General features: G+C 38.7%; 2 protein-coding genes across 2 annotated transcripts; both read left to right on the top strand.

The window, feature by feature from the left end:
* The first annotated feature begins 7 nt into the window (after positions 1-7).
* On the top strand, positions 8-5,367 carry LOC102205328 (dehydrogenase/reductase SDR family member 11-like). Its single transcript, XM_005755478.2, has 9 exons — positions 8-31; positions 662-723; positions 2,915-3,062; positions 3,554-3,763; positions 4,027-4,121; positions 4,655-4,784; positions 4,927-5,019; positions 5,105-5,170; positions 5,294-5,367. Exons 1-9 carry the CDS (start codon positions 8-10, stop codon positions 5,321-5,323), a joined length of 858 nt encoding a protein of 285 aa, XP_005755535.2. The 3' UTR covers positions 5,324-5,367.
* A 1,724-nt stretch (positions 5,368-7,091) lies between these two features.
* Positions 7,092-9,006, top strand: LOC102204867 (dehydrogenase/reductase SDR family member 11-like). The gene is made up of 2 exons (XM_005755477.2): positions 7,092-7,396; positions 8,620-9,006. Exons 1-2 carry the CDS (start codon positions 7,121-7,123, stop codon positions 8,977-8,979), a joined length of 636 nt encoding a protein of 211 aa, XP_005755534.1. The 5' UTR covers positions 7,092-7,120; the 3' UTR covers positions 8,980-9,006.
* The last annotated feature ends 619 nt before the right edge of the window (positions 9,007-9,625 follow it).

Genomic DNA, 9,625 nt, shown 5'->3' with positions numbered 1-9,625 from the left:
GGAAATCATGGAGCAACTGGGTAACTGGGAGGTATCCTGGGGGAACTCCCAGGTCTGGACCCCTGCATTACTGAGCTCCTGGACAGCCTGAGTTGCAACCTGGTGGCATCACATGGACAGAAATATATTGTCCCTGAAGTGTTCTGTTGGTTTTCTCTCAGGTGAATCTGGAGCCATTCGGCGGTATCAATTTATGCTCTTTATGTTCCTCCTTGCACAAAGGAGCAGATACCTGTCCAGCTAATGTTTTAAGGGGGCTTAAAACATGCGGGCTTGTCCATGTCTCCTAGAGTAACTGCCTAACCTTTGGAATTTCTTTCATGCTCTTGAAACTGTGCTGTGAGCAAAACAAACTTTCTGGCAATGGTGCATTTGGATGTACCATCCCGGAGGAGTTGGACTACCTCTATATTTCCAGGTATAGCCTCCTGCTACCATCTCACACACACACACACACACACACACACACACACACACACACACACACACACACACACACACACACACAGTTCTCACACACAACTACACTGAGGTGTTTTAAGAAGACTGTATATTAAAAGATTGTGAAGATTTAATAATTAGGAAAATGTGTGACCTTTGACCATGTTGTGACCTATTGTCAGAAGGCAAAGGGTTAATCTAAGGGTGTCCCTTTGGGCAGGGCCCTCAGCCAGAGCCCTGCCCATACACTGGCCTGTACCCGACCCCTGCAGCTGTGTTTGGGTACGTGGGAAAGTTACCCAGCAGCAGGGGGCGGGGATACTGGTCCCTAGGGGACCAGAGGACACCCCAGCACTTTTCCCCCTCTGCTGTTTCTCTCTGTCCAGCTCTGTGTTGCTCTACAGTCTGTGCTTAAGGCTGTACACCCCGGGGTTTTGCTTTGCTTGTTTTCTGCTTTTTAATTCTCTTGCTAAATGTCTGTATGTATTTTTCCTACTGTTCATATGATTCAGTGTATTAAACTCTGTTCCAAGAATTCTACTCTTTTCCAGAGCATCTTTTTGAGTGTCTTGATTTTAATTGGATCTAAAAGGGTTGGATCTCCACATCGTTGGTGGGAGAAGATTATCATGATGGCTTCAAAATTTGCGACCACAAAAGGTTTCCCTGAACAGAAACCCCATAATTCACGGGTTGTTTCACCATTGCCGTTCTAGTGCACCTGTTGTTAATTAACACCAAATGAGATTAACTTACCAGATCTTATCACAGAGCGGTGTAGTTACAAACTCAGCTGCAGGGAGCAATACAAGATGAAATGACTAACACGCCTATTGTTTATTAACCTTTCCCCCTTTATGTACTAGGTGAAGGGGCAGTTATGCTGACACAAACAGACCAAAGATGAAGAGCTGTTGTCAGCCTGTGAAGATTTCAGGGACTAGCATTTGAGTTATTGTGGAAAATTTACCTACTAGGCAGTCTTTATGGAGAACAGTATCAAGTTTATGTAGTGTGCATAGCAAATTCTGTTGGTGGGCTGTTTTGTATAATGAGATGAACCCACAGGTAGAGCAAATAACTGCTACACTTATGTATGACGCCAAAGGTCTTGAAGAAGTGACTCTCACAACTTGGCATCCATCCTTGCAACACTTCTGGTTACTTATTTGGGCAATTATTTTGAAGTAGTATCTAAATTAAAGTTAATTGTACTGGTCATAGGAGCTGCATGTATAGAATCACCAGTGAAATCTGATTGAAGAGGAAACAATGGTTGACTATGCTCCAAAATAAAAGATAAACTTCTACCACCATCTTTGCTGTTGAATAGATATCAATTCAGAGTTCCTTCAGTGCCTCATCTCTCTCTCATTCTGTGCTGATTTAAGCAGGAGATGCCCATGGATGACCAAATTAAACAGAGACTGATTTGCCATAAACATATTAAAAAGTAAAGTGAAGTTTTTCTGAATTTAAGAGCATATATAATGTGTGTTTGAATAATGTGTGTCTGTTTATCAGTCTACTCTTAAACTGTACATGTCTTTGTGTATTCAAAAAGAGATCTCGTTCTCGAAGACAATATATTTAAATGACGGATTAAATACTGCTACTACTTCTACTACTGCTAATGCTATCATGATGATGGAGTTTTTTTTTCTGCTGTGTCATGCTGACATGAGAGCGAGACTGGGTGGGCAATTAGTTTGTCTTGCTGCAAAGAAATGAATAAACCAATTATTTACAATTTATCATCCATTTTTGTAAAAATGACTCACTGTTCACAATTGGTTTATAAATGACCAGGTTTATTCCAGTTTAAAACTATGGTGTTATGTTAAAACAGCATTTATGTGTTCAACTTTACAATGCAAGTCTTGTTGGATGTAGTTATTTATTTTTTGTTTTCATAAAAACAAAACAAAGCTTAGAAACTTGAATAAAAAACTAAACAATATTCAAAGCTCTTTTCCCTTAAATTTAAACTTCTACCACATTCTTTGTTGCAGCATAGATTTTGATTCAGGATTATTTTAGTGACACTTTCTCAGTCTATGGTGTTAGAGAGGAAACACCAATGATGGTCACAAACACATTATTATCCATTTATTGCACATTAAAGTGAAGCAACAGGTCTAACTTACTCTGTAGATGTTATTGTGGCAGTGCAAGGTACAAAGAACTGTGCAGGGAGTACTAAAACAAATGTGATATGGAAGCTTGAGATAAGAGCTTTTGATTGATTTATCTTGGCAGTGTAACGAATAACAAGTGTTTAATCAATCACTGCTTTCCATTCATTGGCGTGAAGGCTGCACCAAGACTTGCAACATCTTTCTGTAATATATATATATATATAGAGAGAGAGAGAGATAGCTCACTTTAAAGGACAGTTTGAGCTCAAGGGTGACTATCCTGGAGACCCAGCGTCCCTCTCTTGATACTTGTTTTTCTTTCGTCCGTGTAGCAGGTTACCGGTGTCTGTGATGGAGCGCTGGCGGGGCAGAGTGGCTCTGGTGACCGGAGCCTCGGTCGGCATTGGGGCGGCTATAGCCGTAGAGCTGGTCCGACTCGGTATGAAAGTGGTGGGCTGCGCCAGAGATGTTGGAAAAATACAGGTTTGTTCTGAAGTGAAAGACTCATATAATTTTTGATATGCAAATCATTTTTAATTGTGTCAGGCTGGAATGAAAACTCAGACTTTCTGCGAGAGTGCAAAGTATATTTTACACAAGATCTTCCAGCTGTGTCAGGCTTACATACGGTAAGTCGTTTTATTTAACTGTAATTAAACCTGTTTTACAACAGGTCAGTCATTGTCGCACGGCAATACAGACTGTGTGTAAAACTTGATTATTGATAGATGATCAATAGATTCATTGATAGATTTGGCACAACACTTTCAATTTCAATTTACTCCATTGCAGAAAAAGAAGGCTGGACACAACTGAACTGATGACAAACATCTGAATTTCAGTTTTGTTTTGTTTTTTGTCGTCTCTACAGTTTTCACTAGAAAATAAGAAATTAATAAAAACGCAGATCTTAATCTTAATTCTTACCTTTCTAATCTTAAAGTTTATCATCTGCCATTTCCTTTTGGTTTCAGAAACTGGCAGCAGAGTGTAAGAGCGCCGGCCACTCTGGTGTTTTGGTTCCTTTCAAGTGTGACTTGACCAAAGAGGAGGAGATTCTGTCCATGTTTGCAGCGATCAAAAATCAGCACAAAGGTGTGGACGTGTGCATCAACAATGCTGGTCTGGCACAGCCAGAGCCGTTGCTAAATGGCAAAAGCAGCAGCTGGAAGAACATGATGGACGTAAGAGCTCAGATATTTTAGAAAACAATTATCTTGACTTAGACTTCAATAATATTTTGTGTGCGGTATGTGGAAATACACTCACTGGAATGTTTTCTTTGCAGAATATTGAATGAAATAAAATTATCACTTTTATGTAGCTCTAAAAGTTGGGGAATTATTCTGTTACAGCAGCAAAACACCAAAAACAATTTAGCCCATTAAAATAATAATAATAATTATAATAATTTTTACTTTTTATTTTTCTGCATGGTTTCTTGCAGGTAAACGTTCTTGCACTGAGCATGTGTGCACGTGAAGCTTATCAGTCAATGAAAGAGAGAAATGTGGATGATGGGCACATCATAAACATAAACAGGTGCAGTTTTATTTACTGATGATCAACGACGGCCATGCCTGTGAAGTCTGACGATTTAAACATCTTTCAAATATCTTTGAATATAATCATGCTCAGATTCAGATTGAGATTATGAGCTTCTGTTGGTAACACTAATGGCAAACAAAGAACAATCAAAAGAACAAGATAAAATATACAAACAATAAGTTCACAGCGAACATGCAGACTTGAACAGAGAGGTTTTAAGTTGAGATTTCAACTGGGGGAGAGAACCAATGTTTCTTATATCTGGAGGTAGAGAGTTCCCGATATTGGGAATAAATAGGCATATTTGTGCACATTTTTGTATATTCAATCCTGGAATTCAGTTCAGTAGATGAGTTTGAGGTGAGGAGGAAGAGGGTGACATTTCATTAAGATGCCAGTGGCGCTCACTCGTTTCATTTCTTTGGTAAAGAGGACTCCTCCTCCAAGGATAAAACACAGGTGTGATCCTGAAATCAGATAAGAAATATGTTGGTAAATGCTGACCTAGAAATGTTCTTCTGTTGTAGTGTGGGTGGACATCATGTCTATCCCATTCCCGATTTACATTTCTACATGGCGACCAAGTTCGCTGTAACCGCGCTGACTGAGGGCCTGAGGCAGGAGCTGCGTGCAGAAAAAACTCATATCAGAGCCACGGTAAGGTTTTAAAGAACACTGATAAACCCAAAAAGTGCCCTTAAAACCAATATCAGCTGCTATGAGACACATTTACAATACTTTCCGAAGTCGACACACAATCACACTTCTTTTACCTTTGTTTTTCTTTTGTTATTTACAGAGCCTCTCTCCTGGTTTAGTGGACACAGAATTTGTATCACGGCTCCACAGCAATGAACCTGAAAAAGTAGCTGCTATGTACAGGGAATTTAAGGTATAATTATTAATCTCACAGTTTATAGATTGTTAATATGATTACTCTGATAAAAGTTATTAAGCATTTTTCACTTCTCTGACAGCCTTTGGAACCAAAAGACATTGCCAGTGCTGTCACATACGTGCTCAGCGCCCCACCTCATGTTCAGGTTTGTAGGTTTTCTCTTATTTTCAACTTTTTACATGTTCACTTATTGAATTTAGCTCATTAATATTGTAAATATCACCAGATTACTCAAAATAAGATAATATTTCTATAACTTTCCTTTCAGGTTGGCGACATTAACTTTGAAGCTGTGTAGCTGGTATCACAGTGCAGGCACACAATCCAGCCTCCACAACAAAGTGGTGTGAACCTCCTGACTGCTCAACACTGCTCTCCATTTATCCTCTGCTAAGAAAAAATAAATAAAATCCACCAACCATTACTGAGCATACTCCTACGTGATCCTAAAATTCTAAAAAGCCAAGTCAAAGTTGAATTTTTCATCAAACAGAACTGTCAAAATGACTGTGAGAAAATTACCAAAATAAATTTTTCTAATGCGAATGAAGAAAGACTTGAGAATGTTTTTGTTCAATTCAGATGCACACTGACCTAAACTGAAATTGAACTCAACAGAATTAACAATAAACTGTTCTTATTAGCTATGCCCTAGAGACTGGTAAGTGGCCTTTGTTCATTAATCTATGTTCTCCAACCAGTTGGTGAATGGTTGCTGGAAGTTTTTGGCAGTCACTAGGTAAAATTCGGGGCAAGGAGGTATATGGTGCTGTACTAAAAACTTTGTTGTGGTTCCTTTGTACGGTAGCAGATTTCTGCACTCTCCAACAGTTTGTGTGGATGATGCAAATATTTCTGAAAACACTCACCAAATCGCTGAGTGTCTTGACAATTTGACACTGCTCAGCAAGCACAATGCTCCATTGTCAAGGATGCAATAGAGAACTGTTTGCTAGTGTTAATTTTGGTTGTAATAAATAATACATTTGTTGTAAATAATTAAATGCAGGTATCTGAGAGAGTACACTTTTAATTAAAGGAGTTGTCAATACAAAACTTAGCCTACCAAGAAATCATATAAGTTTGGTTTCAAAAACTGGCAGCAGAGTGTCAAAGTGCTGGCCACCCTGGTGTTTTGGTCCCGTTCAAGTGTGACTTGACCAAAGAGCAGTAGATTCTGGCCACGACTGTACTATGACCTGTAGTGGTTAATATTGTAATGGAAGTAAAAGCAGAGCTTTGAAATGCAAAATAGTGATGATCTTCAGAGGTATGTTTTCTTGGGACATTTTGTGCTCTTCACGAAGAACCAGCCATGGTTTAAATTCCATACATCAGTATTGCCATGTTTATATCAGTGTTATCTTAATATGAGTAAAGTGTTTGTGTTTAAAATGCAATTAAAATGAAAGTTCAATAAGTCACAGTAAAAAGCATGAAACAAGAGAAAATCACGAAAATGCAGAGAGGCGCTGAGCACATATTATGATGGCACTGGCAACATCTGTTTTTTCTAGAAGCTATCAGAGAAGAGAAAGCATGTCTGTCATTTCTCCACAACTGTTCCTAAAAGAGAAATCCAATTTAAAATACTCCAACTGCTGCAACTAATACTACTGCCACAAATAATAATAAATAAAGTTAATGATAATGAGGTTTTTTCTGCTGTGTCATGCTGAGATGACACCAAGAAACTGGGCGAGCAGCCAGTTTATGTTACTCTATAACCGAGTTGCAATTCATCATTCATTATAACTCTGTACACATGACTCTGTGTCAAAGTTCATTTTTATCAGTATAATAATGTAACAATGTTTAGTGTAGTTTTTATTTTATTTTATATGGATCGTTTATGGAAATTTGTTTCTACCCTAACCTAATTCTAACTAAGTAACAAAGTAACTAATTACTTTTAAAAATAAGTAATCAGTAATTAGTAACTACTTACTATTTTCAAGTAACTTGACCAACACTGCTGATAACACATGAGAACAATAAACGTATCATTTTCAGTTGTAACCCACAAACTGAACGGTAATGTACACTCTTTAGGTTTTTGATAGTTCGTCACTGTTTCTACGTGTAGTTGGTTGGAATGGAGGCGGAGTCAACTGGGATCCGTTCTCCCTACCTAGTGCGCGCTCACGACGCAGAGGAAACTAATTCTGTCAGGGATACCTATCTTGGCACGTCCCTCTCTTCATACTTTTGGTGCGTGAGCTGGTTAGGGCTGTCTTTGATGGAGCGCTGGCGGGGCAGAGTGGCTCTGGTGACCGGAGCCTCGGTCGGGATCGGGGCGGCTGTAGCCGTGGAGCTGGTCCGGCTCGGTATGAAAGTGGTGGGCTGCGCCAGGGACGTGGGGAAAATACAGGTTTGCTCTGAAATAACAAACTCGATTTCGGAAGAGTTATGTTATGCCGGTATACAGTTTTCTCCGTTAGCAGTAGTTTACCGTTTTCTTGCGTCTTTTTTGTACATCAAGCTAGTTACCGTTACAACATTCACTTTCGGTCACACAGGAAGTTACCAAAATAAAAGCACAAACGTTCAAGGTTCAAGGTTCTTTATTTGTCACATGCATAGTTATACACGTATAACACACAGTGAAATGTAGCCTGACACGCTCCTCGACATGTGCAAAAATGGGGGGGAGAACATATAGTATATACATTGGGTGAATGTGCAGTAGTAGCAGCAAGCAGGTGAATTCTGTACATTAATATGAATAGACATCTGACATCTGACTATTTTACAGAATAGTTATATTACGTGTTGTTGAGCTAGGTTTACATATCCGCCGTTACACTGTTTGTTTTACAGTAAATCATTTATGCTGTATATATTGGTCTATATGCATGGTTTAAAATAAGCTGCACAATACCAGATCCAAGCTGTGTACTATGCAGTAAAATTAAAGGAAGTCAGACATGATAACTTACATACTGATGAGTTGTGTAAATCCACAAAGAGCAGTATACCTCGGGTAAACAGCCACAGCACAGGTCAGCTGATCACAGCCTGTAGACAAATCTGCTGGAACTCTCAATATAGCCTATTGTGACTCCTGATACCTTTCCACACACTGCTATAACCACTACAGTGATCTTAGGGTTCTCAAATCTGCAAATCCCATTTTAGCCCCTGACTATACTCATATAGTATGTTAATAATAATTATATAATGATGTATTGTATTCATATTATTAAATTAGTATATGTATATTCTGTTTAGATGTAGAGGCAGACTCATCCATCTACAATGTAGGCTGCAGCAAATAGAGCTATAAGTTCATTTGTTTGTCTATGCTTGTGTTCTCACTATCATTCAGGTGTTCATTAGAGTTTATGTTTAAATTAAGTTTTCATTTCCATGACTAATTTTGCTATTATGTTAAAGTTGTATGAGGTTGGGTTTCCTTTGCAAAATAATTGAAAACTCCCTATCTTTGAATTCATTTCAGAGTCTGGAAAATGTATCTTTTATCTTAGTAAAGAAGTTTAATCCATAATTCAACTTTTACCAGAAGTTTTTTACCACAAGAATCTGAATGCAAAGGTGATTATCAAGGTATCGTCTTTTCCTTTTTGTTTTCAGAAACTGGCAGCAGAGTGTCAGAGCGCCGGTCACCCTGGTGTTTTGGTGCCTTTCAAGTGTGACTTGACCAAAGAGGAGGAGATTCTGTCCATGTTCGCCACGATCAAAGAGCAGCACAAAGGCGTGGACGTGTGCATCAATAACGCTGGCTTGGCTCATCCAGAGGCGCTGCTAAATGGCAAAACCAGTGGCTGGAAGAACATGTGGGATGTAAGAACTCAGAGTTATTTTAGAAAGAAAATATTTCTGGTTGGTATGCAATATAATATTGATAACATATGTAATATGTTGTTGTGTGCTACATATGAAAGCATTCACAGGAGTGGTTTCCCAGCAGAATACTGTACTCTAATGAAATGATAAATTGAGTCATCGTTATTTTTTAGAATGAGATAGATGTCTTTTATTTATACAAAAAGTTGGATAAATAGTGTGTTAAAATGTCAAACTATGAAAATCCCCATCTCGTTAAAATAAATACACAATCACAATAGATGAGAAAGATAAAATATTATGCAAAACTGGCTAAAGGCTGTCACTTGGTGTTCGCTCTCTCTGCGTAGAGTATCACTTCCTGTAGCAACACACAGTGATGTTTTTGTGTAGCATATGTGTTGTAATAAAAACTGTATTTACTCGCTAAATTATAGTCACTGTATTCACTCACTGTGTCTTTAGGGATTCACTAGCTTAGCTTAGTTTTTACATTTTTTATTTTAATGATATTGAATTCGAGACTCCGTTTTGCACCCTTGAAAACTCTCTAGCTAGCCATCCTCCTGTAGTCAGTGCAGCCGAAGGTAGAAGGTAGCGCAGGCCCCATTAGGTGTCCCCCGGCAGACTGTCGAGTAGCTGGGGAAACAGGATGGCTGGATGACGGGGAGGAGGTATCATAGCCCCCGGTACACTACCAACCTGTTCATGTGGCTTTTTGTTCAGGACATGCTTTGTTTTATAGAGAATAGCAATGGTTTTTGACATTTTTGTTTTCACATGGTTTATATGA

Source organism: Pundamilia nyererei, unplaced genomic scaffold, assembly GCF_000239375.1.
Source record: "Pundamilia nyererei isolate P.nyererei 1_Seehausen unplaced genomic scaffold, PunNye1.0 scaffold01620, whole genome shotgun sequence".
Lineage (NCBI taxonomy): Eukaryota > Metazoa > Chordata > Actinopteri > Cichliformes > Cichlidae > Pundamilia > Pundamilia nyererei.
Note: the sequence above shows the minus strand (reverse complement) of the source record. Positions and strands in the feature narration are given on the sequence as shown.

Coding starts and splice junctions, on each gene's coding strand:
- LOC102205328 (XM_005755478.2), top strand. CDS start 8: ATGGAGCAACTGGGTAACTGGGAG. Junction 724..2,914: donor ACCCCTGCAGCTGTGTTTGG/GTACGTGGGAAA, acceptor TCCGTGTAGCAG/GTTACCGGTGTCTGTGATGG. Junction 5,020..5,104: donor CTATGTACAGGGAATTTAAG/GTATAATTATTA, acceptor CTTCTCTGACAG/CCTTTGGAACCAAAAGACAT.
- LOC102204867 (XM_005755477.2), top strand. CDS start 7,121: ATGGAGGCGGAGTCAACTGGGATCCGTTCTCCCTACCTAGTGCGCGCT. Junction 7,397..8,619: donor GGGACGTGGGGAAAATACAG/GTTTGCTCTGAA, acceptor TTTTGTTTTCAG/AAACTGGCAGCAGAGTGTCA.